At 28.8% G+C, this 22,035-nt stretch overlaps 2 protein-coding genes across 2 annotated transcripts; both read left to right on the top strand.

Moving 5' to 3' along the window:
• Window positions 1-2,141: 2,141 nt before the first annotated feature.
• LOC145185857 (carbohydrate sulfotransferase 11-like) lies at window positions 2,142-10,415 on the top strand. Its single transcript, XM_080061893.2, has 5 exons — window positions 2,142-2,441; window positions 5,422-5,623; window positions 5,787-5,830; window positions 8,987-9,154; window positions 9,441-10,415. Exons 2-5 carry the CDS (start codon window positions 5,506-5,508, stop codon window positions 10,176-10,178), a joined length of 1,068 nt encoding a protein of 355 aa, XP_079918019.2. The 5' UTR covers window positions 2,142-2,441; window positions 5,422-5,505; the 3' UTR covers window positions 10,179-10,415.
• Window positions 10,416-17,265: 6,850 nt separating this feature from the next.
• LOC145186159 (polyhomeotic-like protein 1) lies at window positions 17,266-22,034 on the top strand. Its single transcript, XM_090098377.1, has 6 exons — window positions 17,266-17,579; window positions 17,731-17,836; window positions 18,139-18,386; window positions 18,912-18,981; window positions 19,462-19,624; window positions 21,483-22,034. The coding sequence occupies exons 1-6, from the start codon at window positions 17,397-17,399 to the stop codon at window positions 21,685-21,687; spliced, it is 975 nt and encodes a 324-aa protein (XP_089954503.1). The 5' UTR covers window positions 17,266-17,396; the 3' UTR covers window positions 21,688-22,034.
• The last annotated feature ends 1 nt before the right edge of the window (window position 22,035 follows it).

Raw genomic sequence — 22,035 nt, 5'->3', positions numbered from 1 at the left:
TTCTAACACAATACAATTGTATTTTGTTAGAATTAGCATTAGGGTTTGGGTCAGTTTAAAATGTACATACATGTACTGTCCACGAAGGATCTTTTAATCTATGTTTCTTACTAAGCGGTTAGGGTAATGTAATCAGAAAAACTGCTGCTTTATGAACAACAAAAAAATCTCTGGTAGATTATTTTTTATTTGCTGAGAAAACAACAAACATGAGAGTTTACCATTGATCGCCTTTAGAATTATAAAGCAGTAATTACTTATTGGTTGTAAAACTTTTTGTCTGTGTTTAATAGACGCATATCGCTGCTTTATGCGGTTACTAAATATAAATTGAAGTTAGAAACTAAAAATGGCAGGAGATAAGCCGCATTGTAAACCTGACAAAATAAGTCAACTTTGACAAGCCCATATTTAGAAAAAGTTAACTGATATTCGTATGGTGAGTATAAAGATGTCGTATATTGACAAGTTTATCATCAACTATTGATTTTTTTGTTCTTAGAAATTAAAAAATGATTAAGGAAAAAACCCCAAGAAAGTTAAACAACTTTGTTTGAAATATTGAAACTTACATATATGCTTAGTATTCGTTTACGTCATTTTATTTAAAGCCTATGTTATTCGTTCGTATTCCATATTTTAATATTATCTTTTTTTTTTGTCCCAATTTTTATTCTAATTTACTTCTTAAAGCTTTTTAATTTCAAAAAGTGCGCAGTTTATGAGAAACGATTTAAAAGTAAATTGGCAGTCTTACTTTTGCCCAACTGTTAATTTCAGATGGAGTTTCATTCGATGTTTATTCGAGGTTCATTCGAGGCTCCTTTAAAGCGATTTGAAAAGCAAATTAACGAATCATGAAGTGAAAAAGAAAACTTAACGTCCTGCTTTTTTATAGACGTCTTTTCACTTTGGTCCACTCGGTCCAAGAAAAGGGTTTTTTTCTTTGTATACCTATCTTAATTTAATAACAACATTTTATAGAAAAATGCGATTCAAAAAGTTACGAATTGATCTTTTGATTTAAAAATCTTTGCCTGTTTTCATTAAAATCTTTCAATACATTTTCTTAACAATCTCAAGATGGCCCTCTTATTAATCATCTCAAGATGATCATCTCAAGATGGCCCTCTTATCAATCCTATAATGTGCGTAAATTTCTCGTCTTTTTGTTTTTCATAATTTATTCTTTATCTTTAATATACCGGTGTTTTTTATGATGGGCCCAGCAGATGCTAATAAAATTGACGCTGTTTTTGCACTTGAAGAAAAAAAAAAGGAAATCAAATAAATAAAGAACTACAATATTTCCTCTTTTTAACCTAATACTTTTTAAATTTCAAAATTTTAACTCAGGTTCGCAAATAGGTCTTTTTTTTCCTCTTATAAAGCATTATTAAGTTATAGTATTTAAACATTATTACAATATTATTGTATTTTACAAAAATCAATTATCTGTTTTTTAAAAATATTTGTTTTTTAAAGATTATTTTTAACCAAAATAAAAAAAGCATCCAAAGGTGAAGTGAAGAGGGTATTTTCTCTGCTCTCTTTAAAAGAAACGATTACACTCTACAAACGATTCTGCTCTCTTTTAAAGAAACGATTACACTCTTCAAACGATTCTGCTCTCTTTTAAAGAAACGACTTGTTTTTTTTTATATTAAGTTTCTGAGAATATTTTTCTAAAAAGGGATTGAAATTTATTTGTTTTTTTTTTTGTTTTTTTTTAATGAAAATTTTTGAAAAAGAGAAATATTAACGATTGCTTGAAAATTGCCCATTACAGCCTAAATTGATTTTAGTTAATAGCAAGCGAACTTTAAATATTTAGAAACCATTCGATTGTCATCTTTCGTAATTTTCTTTACAAGTGTTAACAAAAAATAATTTATAAAATTTCTGTTAGAAATGTCTTTTAATTAAGTTTGCCATAATTTTCGGTTGGGCGCTCCAAAAGCAAAATGTGATAATGAAAAATTGTACAACACTTAAACTGAGATCACAAAGTATTTTGATTATTTTTCGCCATTTTCGAAAGCGATAACAGTAACAACTTACAAATTGGTTCGTTTTAATTGGTCTAATTGAACGGGAATGGGCACAACTGTTTAAAATAATGTTTAAGTTTAGCGTTTGTTGCTTTGGTTGAATGAACTCGCCTCCGTTTATCACCGTGTTTCGAAAAAAAGGCATGAGAGATTTATTTACCGTTCATTAAACATTCAGAATGTTCGTTGCTGTTTGATTTAGAAAATCTCAACTCAGACTGTTTCCCTTCATTTCGAAGGTGAATAGCGGCTATTGGTAATTAAGGTTTCAAATTAGCTTAATTAAAATTTCAAGAAGCAGCGAGGGGCGGTATTTATGCATTTCAGTAAAGCGTTTTATTTGGAAGTAAATTACAAGTGTTTTCAAGAAGAGGAGATTTTACGGCATTGGTGAGAATGTCGATTACTTTCTTATTGAGCGTGAGCTCTTCTTTTTCACTCCTTTCTTTTTCTTCTTGATTTTGTAATTTTTATTTGTCCATTTAAATTGTTTTGGCAATATTAATTGTTCATTTCTTACAGAGCCCATTACTTCTTTAACATGATTGGATAACACTGTAAATGCATTTTGTATTCAACTTTATTTGTTAAAAAAATCTCTCATAGTAATAGTCTAGAAAGGGTTACAAAAAAATGAAATATTGCATAAAGATGTAAAGTTATACTTTGGTATCTTTCCTGTACCTGTTACTGAATGTTTATGGTACGTAAAAATATAAAGTGAAAAATATATCTACAAAAATGCAATATAATGCAATACTATAAATGCTTCGCATAAGTTGCACATGTAATTGAGAAATAAATTACATAAAATTAAATGTGTAATTTTTGAGCATACTACATGTGCATGTAGATTAAATTATTTTGTGTAAACGAAATTAGATATGTTTCTACTTAATGTAAAAATTAAAACAATTAAAACGAATTAAAACTGTGTTTTAGTTCGTTTTAATTTTTACATATGTAGATTTATTACTAATTTTACTTACACTTACATAGACACATAATACAACAACAAAACGTTTAGAATATTTTAAAGTTCATTTTTCCTTACAAAAATTTGTTGTTAACCGAGACGATATTTTATACATCTTAAAAATTCAAAATTTCCAGGAGACTTAAAGACTTGAAGCAAAGGGTTACTCAAACGGGATTTCGGTATTCAGCTTCGAAGAATTAAAAACTCTTCAGGGAAAGCAATTTAAAAAACACTGAGATGTTTAGTTTTTTGGTAAACATGTTTTGACTGCGTGCTAACAACCGAACAACCGAAAAAACTGATAAAAAATAAAATTTAATGAAAAATAAAATAAAATGAAAAAATAAAATTTAATAAAAAAATAAAATTTAATGAAAAAATAAAATTTAATGAAAAAATAAAATTTAATGAAAAAAAAAAAATAAAAATTAAATGTTTTCTTCTTGCTTTTCTTTCTTGATTTAAAAAACGATTTTTGATTAAATTTTATATAAACTTGTTCAATTAAATCGAATAACCCATGCTAATTATATTTTTAGTGAAATTTATTTTCTAAATCTTTACTTTAAAATAAATGAAGAATTTTACGCGTGAATACGCGGATTTATCGCAAACAATTTTATTAAACAGTTTCCAAAATGAGAATTCTTGTCATGAAAAAAAAAAAATTAATTAATTAAATAGAGCTTTTAGAAAATAAAAATAGAGTCATATAGAGTAAAAGACAGAATCAGTCTTTGTAATGGTGAAAGCAAACCTCTTTACTTAAAGATATTTTAGGACTTTTTGAGATTCCTTTAAAACCTTCGAGTAATTTTATATTCTTGGGGTTTACTTATGGTCTAAATATCTTAATATATTGATAATCAAAAAAAAGTGAAGCAAACTTTATTTTGTAAAACGGAATGGAGAAGAAATTTTTACTAAACTAGGTTTTGCATTTTTTACGAGTTCAGTTTAAATGCATTACAGTACATGTCTAAGATAGTTAAGTATAATGTATCTAATTGAGAGTAATGTTAACGGACGTCGCAAAAAGAATGATAAACTTTTATTTTTTCATAATTCTTTCAATTTTTGTGAAATTGCTTTCTTTTTTAGAAAAAACCACCCTTTCTTTTTCTATTAAATGCTTCACTTTCAAAATTGCAAACAGTTACCAGAATTCTTAGACATATAAACCAGTTACCAGTATTCTTAGGCATATAAACAATCTAATTGTCCAACAAACACAACTTTCAAACACTTTTTTTCTAATCTGAATCGTTTCACTGCAAGCTTCAACTTGCCAATAATTTTTTTTTTTATCCTTGTTACTAGGTGAAAAAATTTGTCGTAAAAAAAGTTTGAACAGAGAGTTTGGTGAAAAATGGCTTTTTTTGGTTACAGCTTTAACGATTTTGAGAAAGCTGTAACGTCCAATCGCCATCGAACACTCGTTTGCCGTGTTTTCGAACTTTTTCGATATAAACTTTGTAGTTAATTGTTCCTTTTTTCAAAATGACCAACGGTATTTTTCTTCCGAACACAGACCTAAACACACCATAATTTTTTGCTTAACACCTTTTCTGTCGGTTTTTTACAATTTACAGCCCAGATACTCTCGTTTTTTTGATTGTACAGGCCGCTAATGTAGAATATCTTCTCATCAGAAAACAAAACTTCTTTTGGAAAATTATTTTGCGTCCAATGCAAACTTAATGTTTTGGCCAAAAAAAAACTCTCTGGGTAATGTTAAGTAACACCTTTTTCTTTTGATTTAAAACTGCTTTTATTTTGCATTCGTTTTTTGAAGGTGTATTCTGTGGTTGATCAGTTGAGTGATATAAATAGATATCAGCTTTCTTCTTGATCATTTTATACCATTGTTCGACTGTTCGTTACTTTTTTTTTTTTTTTTTTTTTTGTCATACCCGTTAATAATAAATACATGTTATACCGTCAGAACATATTATTTATGTTTATTTTTTAAAATGAGATTAATTTTAAATATTTCAAATTTTTTAAGTAATATTTGAAAAAATTGACTATTTTTATTAAACCCACTAAAAATCAAAAAGTTGTTCGTTTAAAGTATCTTATGTACAAGTACAAGGTATCGAATGATACAAATATGTGCTTTCATATTCCAAAAACGTTTAAAATAAATTTGATGGAATATATAAGTATAAAACTCTAGAATTTTCTTATTTTTTATTATACCTGTGCCCGGCATGTAAACAAAAAATTATTATTATTTTTTTTTAACTGTTCACCAGTTTCACCGATAAAATTTGCATAAATATTTTAATCGGCAAAAATCGGCGGTAAAAAAATGGCTCAGTGAGAAAAACACACTTCTTTTTCTACAATTTTCAGCTGCTGTATTATTTTTAAAATTAATTTTTTTAGTGTATAATCATCGTAAAAAAAAACCCATGCTGTAAAAATGCTTGAAATACATTGATCCTTCCATGAGTGGCATTGGTATTTGGAATGCGCGTAGTAACAGTTCGCGCTCTATCATTAATTGCTTTTGGAATACTAATATCTTGGGAGTTCTGGAAAGCTGTATATATCAAGAAAGCAATTTCTTTTCATGAAGAACAAGTAGGTAAGAATACTCAAGCAGGTAAGATACTTGTTTGTTTTAGTATCCTCCAAACAAGAAGCTTGCTGTGTTTTTTAATGATTTGTATTTAATGTGCATATCTTCATTGTTGTTTTAAATTGTTGGCATCTTTTCAAAATCTGTAAGTAATTACCTTTTCTTTTAGAAAGAAGTCAAAATGCAGATTTTGACGAATACGATTTAGTTGATGTAAGTTTTTCATTTCTAAACACCTTAAAGTTCTATTTGAAAAAAGTTATGATTTGACGCTTATATAAGAGAATCTTCGGTGATCAATTGGTTTGGAAAGCCAACAATAATAAATAATAGAATCTTTGGTTGTAGAATCTTTAATTCCATATACTTACCTTTCGTTCTCACCTTTCGTTCTCACCTTTCGTTCTCACCTTTCAAAATTTAAAAAGCTTTTCCCTGGAATCTTTAAAAATACTTTTATTGGGATGAAGAACAACGGAGATCCCCATATAAATAACTTGTGAGGAAATGACTATCATTTTAAAAAATTTTAATTGACTAATGCCAATCAATATCCTGTGGCAGTGTTGGCGTTGCTGCCAAAGAAGGAATAATTGCTACAGTAATAATCATCTTTATTCAGAAAGTAATAAGAAGACAGTGCCACTATCTTCTGATTACTTACTGAATAAAGATGATTATTACTGTAGCAATTATTAGAACTTTGTAAATCTGCTTTTTTTCTTGCCTAATAACGTTACACGAAAAAGTAGAGAAATAATATACATACTATTATCAGGACTGCGATTTTGAAAAAACACAGAGAGTGTAGAAAACTTAAACTACTTAGAGAAGTTACAAAAAAAAGACAAACAAATGTTTCTGCAAGTGAGATGCTACAAGTATCAGTACATTGCAATATGAGAACTGTCTTTGATGATGTTTGTTCTTCAACTTTTCTTTGCTCTTCCAGTTAAAAGATGTTACATCTGCCAGCAATTAGTTATTTGTCTAAGTAGGGTTGGGTTTTCAGGATTGATGCGGATTTTCTTTATAAAATTGCAATAATTTTAAGATTTACTGCGAGTAAATTTAAAACATTTCTTATTTCTTTGGGACTTTTTTTGTTTTTTTTGAATTGCAATTAGATGTTGTGAAGCATCAATCTCTTTATGATCCTTTTTTTTGTTTGAATTGCAATTAGATGTTGTGAAGCATCAATCTCTTTATGATCCTTTTTTTTTGTTTGAATTGCAATTAGATGTTGTAAAGCACCAATCTCTTCATGATCCTTGTTTTTTGGTGGTTAAGCAGCTAAAAAATTGCTTTGTTGAAAAAATTATTTTAGTTTGTTCCAACATCTACGTTAAATGTCTGAAAAAGTTTTTGTCATAAAGTCGTTGTTATACTACACGGTATTATTCATTTTGAATATCAGATAACGCTTTAAATTGATTACTAATTGAGTGTTATCTTTCTGCTTGCTTATAGCTGTTGCTTGACATTGCAAAATTCTTTATATCTTCTAGCTAGTAACGGCACCTCAGCTTTTCAACACCATCCAGGTGAACTTTTATTTGTTCCTAAGCTCCATCGACACATTAGAATAAATAGTAAGAAAAGACAACAGCAAAAAATAATCACAAAAGGGTGTCGACAAACAAGGAAACATTTAGCAACTTTGTTTTCCTATTGGTAAATTTAGCTGATTTGTCAATGGGTTTCATGATAAGACAAGGCGCAGCAAATCGAAAAGTGCAAAATAAAGTAGTGGGACGACAGACATAAAGGCATTAAAATTAGTGCATGTAGAGAAAACAAGAAAGAATAATTTGATGTGAGGATAGGTACCTTTTGATCAAAGATTGCAGAATATTTGAAATTCTTTTTAACATATTAAACTTTTTTTAACTTTTGTAACTAAATCAAATACGATTCATAAAAGACTAATTTTTATTTAAATAGAAAAAGCAATTCTCTGTGAATTCAATGTCTGACAATTCAAATTATTTTTATAGCTTGAGTTTTAACGATAACGTTTAAAGAATACTTTCAAATCTTTTAAACTGATTTCTTTTCAAACCGTAAGACAATAGTTTATCAAGAAACTTTTTTTTCTATGAAATTTAAACTTTGATAAATTTTTCTACATCTAATTATTCTTGTGAAAATTTGAAATTTGAAAGTTAACATACGAAGGCATGGATCAATTTGCAATAAGTAAAGCAGTTAAAGCAGTAGCAAATAAAAGTTATGGATAACGGCACCAATCCAAAGTTAAAATATTCTAAAATTTCTTCTAGTAAAACCCAATCTAAAGGTGACTTTCAAGAAGCTCAATCGATGGTCGTGAAAAATGTGTTTATTCAAATGCGTAACGAAATGTTTTGTTAAGAAAAAAAACATCAGTGTATATGTTGTCAGAAAAATGCAGCTAGCAACAATGCTTTCTCAAGCTTACTTTTTTGAGCCAGATGTAGGCTCAAAAGATTAATGTGTTCTAAAGAGAGAACTTCTCGTTTGAAAGTTCTAGAATAAGTAAATGGGAAAAGCAAATTTGAAAAGAAATAAATACTGCTTTGTCCTGTCGACGTTTCAAGGTTTTTTACTTTGATTGAGTAAATTTACACAAAATTACAACAAACGCTTTTATAAAGAGAAATGCATTATTATGCAGCATTATATAAATGCATTAGATGATGTCATCAGAAGATATAAGAGTTAACAAAAATAAATTGTGGGCTGGTCCACAAAGATTGTAACTTTTAATGTCATGCGCAATCACCAGATTTGAATACAGTCAAATCTAGATCAGTTCCACGCAACTTCAACACAAAACCTGAGATTTGTACTGAGAACCATTTTCTTCTTTTGTTTTATAAAAGTTTGTAAAATAATTGTTAAAATATGAGACAATCAAATTGAAAATAGTCAAAATTTTCATTTTTTGTGGTATTTTGAATAAAGAGCAGGCAAAAAAAGCGCCATTTTTTACATTTGAATGCACTTTTATTTGCGTACGTGTGAATCATTTCAATTGTGTTCAATAACATTTGAACTAAATTTTTTTTTTTTTTTTATCCCAAAGATATATTGAAACCAATTCTGTTAACTACTGGTAAGCATTTGTTAATAACTGACTGTGATATTCTATAAAATGTTCTGTTTATCATTCCACTATTCATTGCTTCTTGGTTCCTTTTGTAATTTGCATTAACTTTGTTTTAAAATTTTAAGGGGGTTGTTCTTACTTAAACTTAAAAAAAATTTAAACAATGTTTTTTTGCAATGATAAAATTATTCTGACTTTCTCACAAAAGTTCTCTCTGGTTGTTGAAAGTTCTGTTTTTCATGCGGCGTGTTCACAACCGAAACTTTGCCGTGTTTTAGGAATATCTCCTCACTTCAAACTTCGAAGACATTGAGAACTCGGCTATACAGCGTAAACGAAAACGAACGGTCACTCAAGATTGTCACAAACGTAAAAAAAAAGAAATTTTCCCCTTATCTGCTGATTTGTCTTCAGGAATCAACTCGAACGCTTTTAGAAATATACTGGTAAGATATACATTGAGCATAAAAATTTCATGATTGAATTCCAAATTCTAATAATATAGTTTTCTTAAAGCTCGCGTTACAAAAATTTCTGTCTTTCCTACTCGTTCTCAATTCAGTTTTTTAATTGAACTTATAAATTTAGTTTTTACTTTTTTACACTTTGCACGAATATTGTCAAATAAGTAATAATAATAAAGATGCTCTATACTTGGCTAATAATTCAGATTACAAAGCAATTTCTTTGTTTACTTGTAACAGTAAAAATTAGTGTAACTTTGTTATAAAGGTGAGTGACAAACACCAAATACTGTATTGTGTCACTCCAAAAGTTGCTTGCACAAACTGGAAACGAGTTCTACTTGTTCTTGATGGCTATTTCAACAAACCAGATGAAATAAATTCTTCACTCGCACACAATTTTAGCACTGGATACTTTCGCAAACTTAGTGACTATTCTCCCGAAGAGATAAGTTTGCGTTTAACAACCTATTATAAGTTTTTGTTTGTTCGTCACCCTTATGAGAGGTTGGTTTCAACGTTTAGAAATAAGTTTATAGAGACCAAGTATAAGACCTTCAAAGTCATATACGGAAAATATATAATGAGAAAGTACAGAGAACGAAAAAATTTAACTAATGATAGCCGTTACAAAGAAGGAGAAGGTCTGACTTTTGAAGAATTTATTAAATTTATCATCGACTCTCCGCTTGAAGACGCTGATTTTTGGAACGAGCACTGGGAAAGAATAGACAGGCTATGCTTGCCTTGTTTGGTGCAATATGATTTCGTTGGAAAATTTGAATCGCTCAAGCAAGATGCCGACTATTTGTTAAGAACACTTGATGTCGCCAATAAAGTTAAGTTTCCAGAAAAACCTGACGCTCATTCAAATGGAAATTCCAACGAACTTATGAAAAAACTGTTTAAACCAATAGCGAAAGAAATCACTGATAAACTTTATGAACTATTTAAGCATGATTTTTTAATGTTTAGTTACGAAAAACCTAACTTCGATGTGGGGTAGCTTTCTTATAAAACGAATTTAGCTGCACGTTTATACTGTTATTACTGCAAAGGAAACTTCAAAATGCATTACAACAACATTGAAGATACAACAATGCACCAAAAATGTTTTTCGCCACTCTCGATACAAACCGTCTTTGAATGTTTTTGTGAAAATATTGTGTCTATGTTTGCTTCACCTCACATTTTTTAAACGAAAAAAAATTTTAAAGTCAAGAAGATTTACAAGTAGTTGAAAGTATTGTATTTATTTTTTTTAGCTTAAAATTGTTTCTGCAGCAAATTAGCCTTTATTTCAGGTTGAAAATTTGTTTTTCGCTAAGTTTTCATTTCACACTTAAATACTTTTCAAAAACTGGATCGTTGATAAATAACTCTGTAAGATTTTAAAAATTCCTTTAAAATAGTAAGTATATCGTTATGCTCGCTTGTTCATGTTATGCTTGCTTGTTCAAGTATTTCATCATTCAGGAAATTGTTTCTAAATACATTTAAAAATCTAAATAAATAAAAAATGTTAAAATGAAAAGAAATAAACCTATTGTTTTTGTTTGAGCACAGAGCCGAAAAATATCTTTCTTTTATATATTTTTTAAAATGTTATAAACGTTTATATAATCTAAATTTACATTTTTAGATTTTCGTAATGTTTACTTTTTATGATTTACTATTTCTTAAGTGTTCTATTTACTTATATATATCCATTATTTATATTTGCATAACTAATTAATTTTTAGATTAAACCAATATGAGTACAATAAAAAATATGCTGCTGTTAAAAAAAGATAAATCACTAATAAAGAAAAATAGATTGACAAGAATAAAAAAATAATTTTGATGCAAAAAGTTAAATAAAACGGAGTTGGTTTAAAAAGTATAAGTAAAAATATTAAGATACAAATGAAAATGAAACAAATGGCTTGTTTTCGATCCGTTTTAAGAAAGGGAAAAACTAATACTAATTTAAATGGTTGCGCCTTATGTTGTCGCACCTGTCGAGTACTCAATATAGATGGCAAGAGTATATTTCTTTCAACATTTAGTACAACAAAATGGAGAACTTTTTTTGTTGAAAAAATTTTGATGAGAGTTTTTTCAAATATTGCACGTTTAAGGTTCACAGTAAATAAATTTCGCAAATATTTTCGAATAAAAAAGTAAAATGAAGAAAAGTTGGAAAATTGAACAGAGTTTGCTTTAGCATTTGAGATTTTTTTTTACTTAAAAAATCTTTTCTGTGAAAAAAAAATAAAAAAATGGTCGAGCGAGCGAGCGATTGTTGGATTTCCAAATCCATTTTCATACGAAACTGTTATACATACGAAAACATCCCGCTTTACTTGTTTTGAAAAAACTTGAAGAAATTAGATTGCTGAAAGCCAAGTACGATCTTCGTATCTTAGCGATCGCTGGTCGGAACCTAACCTTTTTAAACTAACTATGTATCGCTGATAAATTATATCGAAATTACAGATTCTTTCTATTATATGAGAAATGTTATTGTAGGTTTCAGAAATTTGCTTTTGGCGACCTAAAATAACATTATCTTTTTTTTTTTTTTTTTTGTTTTGTTTTTTTGAGACATTCTGGAAACTTAAGGTTATATGTATAGGAACCTAATTTCAACTCATTACAGCTAATTTAATTATTGCTTTTAATACGATTTAAAACCCAAACTTCAAACCAGCTATTTAACTAAACTTTTAAAGACCCTTGTGGAAAAAACAAAATTTGAATGGTTTACAAAACTCAACAAAAACCAAAAAATTAAACAAAAAAATTTCCACAAAAAAAATGCAATTGAAATGGTTGACTGTCGAAATATGGCAAAATGGTGGGCTGTCGAAATATGGCTAAGTGATTGACTATCAAATATGGCTAAAGACAAAACACCGTACCTGTTTTAAGATTTATTTCTGATCATAGTTTAAACTTGGTTGAGTTGCTAATTCGAAAAAAAAACACTTGTTGTAAGCATATATAAACTATAATAAATTACTTGTTAACGTTGTCTTGATTTTCGTGACTGTCACAATAATTTAACGACCAGAGCAACACACTTTTTTTTTTCTATATTATTTGTATGTTTGATTTGTACGAGTCTTGCAAGCATAAAGTGCGTAAAAGAAATAAATGTGAAAGTAGAAAAACTAATAAAAGTTCTTATCAATTTTTATTTTAAAATAAATAATAATTCTAATATATGACGATAAAAAATTTGACTAATATTTTCCTGCAGGCATCTAATTACATTTCGAACTTGCATTTGTGGTCCTCATAAGCTTGTGGACAGCATTGCGATCAAATTTTTAAATCCTCTACATCTCTAAAAATGCGTGTTTATTTTTTTCATTTTTTTCGAATAATAGATTATAAGTACTTTTCTATAAAACTGGGCAACTTGGGGTTTGCGATTTTAAGCAACAACGTTCACATCCTTTTGTTCATACCAATCCAGTTTATGGCCCATACTCTAGGATTTAAAAAAAAAAACATTATCAGTTCTTTTCCTTTTTTTGTCTATAGTTTAATTGTAGTCAGAAGCAACCTTAACTTCTCAAAGTACATCCTAGTGGAAACATGTGAATAACTAAAAAAATCAAATTTGAAAATATCATAGAAATGCTACTATATCATATGCTTTAAGAATAATTTTTTTTTGTTTTTTTTTTGACCGGTGTTAACTGAGATACTAAAGAATCAGTATCCTAAATTTTATTTAAGGCTGACTACCATTCAATTAATTTTCTGAGATGCAGCATACATGAAACGCTGAAAATTTATCCTGGTTACCAAAATTATAAATCTATTTGTAATCGATTTGACTAAATATTCTATAGAAATGAAATTTTCTATTTTATTATTTCTAATAGTATATATATTTTTTATACACGAGTATAAGTATCAGTAATATTATGTCAGTATATCATATACTGATGCTAATTCTACGGTTTCGAATTCGGAGTACTTAGGAAAAATGCCATGTCTTGACAACAAAATTGAACGAATTGTTATCTCTAGGGATGGATGGTCTAAAAGGGTGTGCAACAGAAGAAGAACAAGCTTACAAGAATTGCTAACATGAATGCCAAGATTATAAAACTGAGGTTGTTGCTTGTTGTATACAATGACATTTTATACTTTAGGTAGAGAATGCGTTTTTTGTAAATTGATGGTCAATATTTTAAATTCCTCATTGGGATCTCTGAGTCAACTTCATCCCACACTGAGATATTCAGTGGTTTAAGGTCTGCAGAGCTGGGAGGCCACATGTTTGCTACTGAAATCTATTTTTCAGCAATGTCTGGGATTTCATTGTAAAATGCAGAACAGTGTATCAAATGTAAATGAAGAGTTTGATTCAGATTACAAAACCCCCATTTTAATGAAATAAAAATTTTATTCCTTTTTTTTTACGAAAGTATTCCATGAGGTTTGGCCTTTAAACTCTTTCCACTTTGTTGACCAAAGTCTTTTGTAAATGTCATACTATTAAATAAGGAGTATAATTCAAAAAAAAAATTATTATCAAAACAAGTAATTAGCTTTTAATTATTTTGTGAAGAGTTTTTTGGCGTCTTTTAAAATGTTTATACAAATTTCGGGCTGTGCTTTATTTTGTACGTTTTGACTAACATTTCTTTTTCTATTTTTTAATGATAGAAAATAGATAAAGATACGTTAGTCAAATCGTACAAAAAATTTTTTTTTGTTTTTTCATCTTTTTATTTTTTCATCTGTGTAGGATCAATAATATACAGTTAAGCACAGATTTATAGACGAACGTATTTTTTTATTATGTAGAGTTACGTCTTTCCATTAAAAAAAACAAAAACAAAAGCGATTTTAAGGGATTTTGTTTTTAATTTTTTTTTAAATTCTTTTAGAAAAAACACTGATTTTTTAGAAACATTAAAAAAAAAGTTAAAAAAAAAACGAATTTCGATTACAACCAAGTACTAAAAAAAATTTCAATAGACGAATACCAAATCAGTATTTAAGGTATGTAAAGATTTCTTGCCTTTAACAAAATAACAGGCCCGTTTTGGCATTTGATTAACTTTTTACCGAGTTCCTTCGGAATTTTGTCTAAGATGCTACACGGACGTTATCTTGATTGGTACCATTTTAGCATCCATGTATGACCAAATATTCCCAAATCGGGTTCAGATCTAGAGACCTAGCGCATCATGGCAAGATTTCAATTTATTGCTATTAAAGCCAGGCTTGGACTGACAACGTTGTATGAACTGTAGTTCCATCCTGCTGGAATTTCAATGCTTGGTCTTCACCATAAAATGTTTAGCAGATTGTGAAAGTTCATTTTTAAGGGTATTTTTGTAGGTCAATTGATTAATTCTGTCCGTATAAACTTTGCCACATCCAGTGCCCTAATGGTAATTGCAACCCCAGATAGAAGCTGAGCCTCCTCCATTTTGTAACTATGATGTAACGAATCGATCCACATATTGTTCGGAACTAAATCTTTTTACCATAGTTCTTGATTTTCGAATGAAAACCTCAAAATTCAATTAATCGCTGAAGATGACTTTGTTCCAATCTTCTATGACCCAGAAAAGTTTTTCTTTACGTCATTTTTGTCATTTGAGCCTATCCGTGACATTGAGGAGTCTCTTTCTACCTGCTTTATATGAACCGATTGCTTTTTTATCTTATAAGTCCTTCTAACTGTTTCCCTAATAATAAGAATACTTTTAAACTTGCTATTAAACTCACCATCAAATTCACTGTTGCCAATTGTAAGTTTTTTTTACCTCTTAAAAGAGGTAACTTGCAACTCAGTCTGTTGTTGTAGGCGGTCTGCCGGTCCTTGTAACTATTTCGGTCGTCTCTTAATTTTCATTTGTAGTTAGAACCCATTTCTCGGAAAAACTGAGCGTTTTATTTAACTCACAGTTCCGTTTGCTAGCTTTCACCATACCAATAATTTACCATCGAAGCGCTTCAAGTATGCTTTTTCAGGCCACTATTTCTGCGAAAAATACCAACTTATTACCAACCAAAATAGCTTTTAAAGTAAATTATCAATTTGAACAACTTTTTGGAGTTAGCTCCTATTTGTAGTAATTTTCAGAAATCAATCTTAAGTTTTTTTTAGAATTTTTATTTTCCGTTTCCGTTCTGTAAAATACATGCAGATTTGTTTGGTCTCATACTAATTATCACTTTTGTTAAAACCGAATTCTTTTTCAAACAACAAAGAATTAAAAAATAAAAGTAATATATAAATAGGTGATAAAAAATTTTCTGAAGATGAATTAAAGTTAGCAATTTATTGCCTTTCGTTTTTGATTAAATTTTAAAAAGTAACACTTATCTGTATAAAAATTATAATACACCTATAATTATATAAACCACTGTATTTCGTGTGAATAAGAACGTTACAAAAACACTGGTCATTGTAAATAAAACGTAATGACCTAAATAAGATAAATAAAAAATAAAAAAAAAAAACAGAAATAAATTAATCATATAATAAAAGTAGAATTTCACAAAAAATTATATAGTAGCACACATAAAACAGACTTTTGAAAGAGTTAAGATATAACTAAAATAATTAATATAATGCATTCACAAATATACGTTCACATTTGAACTCTACTTCAATCCATCAATATCAATATATTTCGTGTGAATAAGAAGGCTACAAAAACACAGGTCATTGCAAATAGTGATTCATTAATAAAATGCAATTACCTAAATAAGATAAAAAAAAAAAACTTACTCACATAATAAAAGTAGAATTTCATAGAAAATGATACAGTTGCACCCTTAAAACAGACTTATGAAAGAAATGAGATAAAGCTAAGATAAATAATAAGACAAATAAAAAGTTCTAAGATGTGTATATACACACACACACACACAAAAAGAGGTAAAGAACGACGTTAACCGTAACTATTTAGGTAGAAATGAAGGAGTGACTTTCCATAAAACAAGATCTATAGGCCTAATGGATAAAATCTGTTTTCATCCACAATACTAGTGACATAAAAAACACTTGGAAGACAACAAAAAGAGTTGAGAAATGAAAGCCTAATAAAAGTTATTCCCTGACTAGTATACTCATTAGCAACAAATGAGAAACCAATCCTAAAGCTATCTGCAATCATTTTAAAAATTTCTTTGTTAAAATTGTTTTTGATTTATCCGATGGAATTCCAAATTCTTAATCAGTTTTCAAAAGCATCTGACCAATCCTAATCTCAACTCTTTTTATATGCAACCAATAAGGAAAGAAAAAACCTTCGGCTATATAAAATCCATTAGCATACAAGGTGATAGTGTTGGACTGAACAGCTTTCCAACAAAAATTCCCTAACTGGAGTCAGGAATTCTATTTAAACCACTTATTATCATTTTAAGTATCACATACCAGTGTATCCTCTCTTGGAACACTCTTCCGCACACCCTAAAAACAAGTTTGATCCTTAGGTCTAAGAATCTGTTCTTAAAGTCACTCCTTCATTTCTACCTAAATAGTTGCTCTTAAATTCATTTTTTACTTCTACAGCTTTTTTTGTGTATATAAAAACTTTAAAAACCTTTTTTCATTTTCTTAAAACTTAAACTGATCATGACCCTGATAATCGCACTTCTTATATCATCTGATCAGATGATATAAGAAGTGCGATTATCAGGGTCATGATCAGTTTAAGTTTTAAGAAAATGAAAAAAGGTTTTAAAGTTTTCAGCTGAAAATAAGAAAATCACCTACGCCAAAAGCCATTCGAGTCGGAACGTTCCGAGGGCCTTAAGCTATAAATTTAAGTAATAGTCTAAATAATATATAATAACAAAAGTAAAACCAAATAAAAGAATACGTTTTATTTATGCGGTGAAAGATATGAAAACAATTTTTAGTTTAACATTCTATTTGTATTAATCTTTTTATAAATATAAAAGTATATGTATACGTAAAACTTTAATTTTTATAAAAGTTTTTTGATAACTTTTTGAGTTTTATTTTTAAAATGGAGTTGTCTTTGAGGCAGTTCTAAAATACATGTTTCTCCAAAGAAATTTAATTTACTTCGAGACAAAAAAAAAGAAAACATTACAAAGAAACAAGCACATAAGTACAGACGTGCATGCTTGTGTGTTATATTTCGGTAATTTATTTTACTTCACCACAATTAAAGGAGTTGCTAAATTTGTTTAGGATAATGCAAATTTGTAATATAATATTTTGTAAAAGATGGCTGTTTCTTTGGTGCAAAAAAGTAATTGGATTAATAATATAGATGTCGATAGTTCTTCAGAAAGTTGCATAAAATTGAAATCAGATAATATTTGTAGTAAACATAATGACTCAAAGGTTACTTTGTTGGTTCATGTTATTGATGGATGGGTAATTGAGGAAAGTAATCAACCATTTAAGGTAAGTTAAAAAGTTGCGTCATTTAAATGTTTGTTACAAATAGTTTAAAAGATGTTTATTCAGTCTGTTCTTTTACAATTTTCTTTTTTGAAGTTATTGTTTTGTAAATCATTAATTCTTTTCCTGCATCTCATTATGATAAATGCTTTAGGGATCAGATGCTGATAGCGATGTTATTTCAGGGGTCAAATTATTGACTGAAAACAGTGATTGCAATGTTGATGCAATTGAAGTACAGGAAAGAGAAGTTGCTATTGGTAGGTTGTATGTGCTTAGCATTTTAGAAGACATCTGAGTTTATAATACTCATGAATTGTGTATTTGTTTTTGAATTTCTAATTGTGTTAATGTTCTCAGTAAAAAAATTAAAGATTATATAAGTTTTAATGAATTGGCAATCTGAATAAGACATAAATTATATACATTAACAAAGCATAATTACATTTAAAAAAAGGAATAAGGCTCAAATGCTATAAAAATTACTGTATTAAGATTTTGTTTAATTTTTCAAATTTCTTAGAATAAAAATTTACTAATTTATGTTGATATCTTTTATAAGCTCAACCTAATCTAGAAGATAAAGATGAGCTCATGTCACTGCTGCCAACAAAATGTAAGTATTGTGGAGCTGAGCTGCCAGAACGAAGAGCTATGTGGGGAAAACGTTTTTGCAGTGTGTCATGTGGGAAGAGATACAGTGTCAAGTGTTCAAATAAAGCTAGAAAAGCTCTTCAAATTAGGCAGGTTGATAAAAAGGTGAAGGCAAACTATGATGTAAATAAATCAGAAAGAATAAGAAAAGCTAAGGTATTACAGAAATAGCTACAATAATTTATACGTGTATATATTGCATCTTTATTTGCTTTAGAAACAGAGTAAAATTAAAAATTAAATCTCTAAGATGCTGAAATTATAAATTAAATTGAGAAAATAAGAAAGATTAAGAGAGCTTTATGAAGATTATTATTATGAAGAAACTTTCTTTCTCATAACCATAGATCTTTAAAAGTTTTATATTTAATCATGATTACCTGATGTTGAGCTGGAATACTTTGTTAGATAAAGGAGAACAATATTTTTAGTAGACAAAATTTTTATATTTCCCTTAATCTAATTTAGAAGATTTTTAGACATCTCTAAGAGAATATCTTTTAGACATCTTTCCTTTTTCTTTTGCTCTGATATATTTAAGTATACAATTCTATATCCAAACTGTTGTATGTATCAGTTCAATTTTAACATAAAGTTCAATTTTAAGAAAGCAATTTTTCCATAAAGTTTCTGTTTTAAAGATAAGATAATATTCTTAAATTTTGTTCTACATTACTATAGAGTTCAACTCCTTTAACAAGTTCAGAAGCATCTCCTGATAGTACAAAGAAGTATATAGCTCCCAAAAAGGGTAATTACCTTTTTTTAAAGATCTGAGTGTTTATATAAGTTGTTTGGGTTAGTTATACAATCATCAACATAAGTTTTGAGGCATTAATATTTGAGAGATGTAATTAACTTTTTAATGAAACTCAAGTGTCAGATTACATTTAAAAGTCAAGAGAAACAGATATAAATCAAGTTTAGAGATTTCAACTTAACAATAGCTAGTTTTTGTCTATTAATGGCATTCCCCAATCACCATGACTAAATTATCATAACTGAGTTATGAATATTTCATATTTGCATATATGTTAACTTTTAGTAATATTTATAGCTGTATTTTTTTCACAAAATTTTTTTTGTGAAGTCAACAAAGTCAACAGTCTGTAAACGCTTAGAATAAATTGTAAAAGGAGATAATTTTCAACACTTTACATTTTACTACAACCATAAATGTTTATCTAATATGAACTGCAATAAATATTTTTAATTGTAATTTATATTTTAGATATTGAAGCTGCATTTTGTTTTCCTCCGCGTTACCCTTTGGGTTTTGGTCTTGATATTCATGATTTTGAAAATGAACTTTATGATGGTGTTGAACCTATCCAAAACTACTCATTTTTTCCTGTTGTAACATGGTCAGTTACGCAGGTTTCAGACTATATAAGGTAAAAAAACATTCAGAGAGTTCTGTATACTTTTAATTATCTTTTTGTTGCTGTTGCTTCTAGTTTTACTTTGGCATGTTTTTATCCATTAGGGTGGATAGAATTTGTGAAAGTATTGTTTTCTATTGCATTGTATGATGAGTTAAAAGCCTAATGAAAAGTAATTCCCTGAGATCTTTTAAAATCTTATGGATAGTTGTTCCATGACTCTATTTATCATATTTCCTATTTTAATCTAGAAATGGTTTAAAAGCATTTACACTAATCAAATTAACTTGATCAAGACAAATAAAACTAAAAATGTGAAAAATAAAGTATTACTATTATATAAAAAGCCATTCGTTCTGTTTAGGAGGCTTAGAGTTAGGATATTCAAGCTGTTTAATTTTGGTGCTGGTCTTGACAAGCTGGATCTTAGTGTCACTTTTTGGCTACAACTTTCTATGTTGTTCCATATAAAAGTATTCAGTGAGCCACATGTGACAAAGTCTGCAACTGCGAGAACCTAGTGCTGTGGGTTCTTATTAAGAGCCAAGGTGTAAACATCTCTTTGAAGTGCAGAAACTTTGGTGGTCTTGTTGCTATCGCTCACATGATTATTAAATAAGAACTGTGCAGCAAGGTCTTTGTTAAGATACCACAAGTGAAGTTGAATTTTCTTTTCTACAATCTCTGCAATTTTCTTGTTTATCAGTTTAAAGTCTTCAATCAGTTGCATCAAAAGATGATTTTTAAGGGAAGGAGTCATTAGATATGCTACAAGTCACGAAGTAGTATAAATAACTAACAACACAATCAGATTCATCATAATACATTAATCTTACACTTAGTCAAATGAAGCTGATTTTGTTGTACGCACCAGAAGCAAAATGTTAAAACTTTCACCAGAATTGTCCCCTTGTCAACTAGGATGCAAAATGTCAGTCTAGCTAACTCTCTGTAATCATCTTTTAAGTGAATGTTGCTATGGTGTTGTTGCAAGTTGTATATTATGACATCTTGATGAGATGTCTTAAATGATTTGTGCATATCATGCATATTTTCACATATATATTATTGGAAAGCAAGGAAAGAAAAGGATGAAAGAGTGAAGAATTTTTTTTGGTGCTAGACCTAGTTGAGCTTCAAGACATCTAGAATAAAAAATAATCTTACCAAGTTAATTTTTTTGCAGTGTTAGTGATTTCCATTTTGATCCTCTTTTCTCACAACTTTCTCTGTGGTTCACTACATCATGTTATTAGTTTTAAAATCTTAATACATATTCTCATAATTATGAATTATCAAAAGTTAAGTATCAAGAAATAAACATACCTTTATCATTTTGCTGTTAATGTTAAACTTTAGAATTTGAAATTAAAAAATTTGAATAAGTTAATTATTTGTTAATTATTTTAAAAATTCAGAGCAGAAGTACATTTAGCAGTATTGTAAGTTGTTAATATAAAAATCTAGAGAGCCCTCTTCCTGTTATTTGGTTACCTTGTAATTCTTTCATAAAAATTAATTTTTTGCTATCTAAAATCTATTACTCATTGTAATCAAAACGGTATACTACTAAGTTTTACCCTACTAGATAAAGATCTAATACAAGACTTTTATAGTATTTATTCGCTCCCATTTCGTGTAACAATATAACGCTCACTTATGTGGTAACGTTAAGACCATTTTATTTGCAAGAAGTTGAGAATAGATGTACTCTAAAATAAAAACATGAGTAATGAATTTAAACTCTTCTCCAAATTGGCAGACATTCTATCCTTTTAAGATTAAAATCTCGTTTGCGACTAATGTTAAGTTTAATATACCAAGTTAGTTACAATCAGAGAGGTTATGTATTTATTTTTGTTTTTCTCAGCACCATTCCCGGCTGTGCTCAGTATGTATCTGCTTTTGAAGCTGAAGAGATTGACGGTCAAGCGTTATTGTTGCTTAAGATAGAACACATGGTACATGCTATGAATTTAAAGGTTGGTCCTGCTATAAAAATTGCTTCCACAATACGTTCCATCAAGTTAAAATACGGAATTGTAACCAAATCAAAGTATCTCAGTTCTCCATAATGCTAGCTGCGTCTCCGTAATGTTAGCTACATGAATTCTAAGGTGTTTTCGCTAACATACTCAAGAATCCCCTCGATCTGAAATGATAACAAGGGTGTAGCGAGATCAAAAAGTGATCAGTGGATCGACAATAATCGTCGATGTGGTAATCATCAACGCAGTGATAAAAGCTATGACGATTGTATTAAGAATTGCGAAGTGAAATGGTCGGAATTTAGGTTCAACACTTTCCTCTTAGAAAGTATATTTTACGTACTATAAATGAAATACTTTACTGAAAATGGAATTCGTAAAATACAACTGAATCCTAATACCTTGTTAGTTTGTCATAGAATTGTTTTTCTTTCT

This window comes from Hydra viridissima, unplaced genomic scaffold (genome assembly GCF_058129835.1).
Source record: "Hydra viridissima isolate aposymbiotic clone 2 unplaced genomic scaffold, HvirCarnegie_v1 scaffold_9, whole genome shotgun sequence".
NCBI lineage: Eukaryota > Metazoa > Cnidaria > Hydrozoa > Anthoathecata > Hydridae > Hydra > Hydra viridissima.
This window is presented reverse-complemented; position numbering and strand designations above follow the sequence as displayed.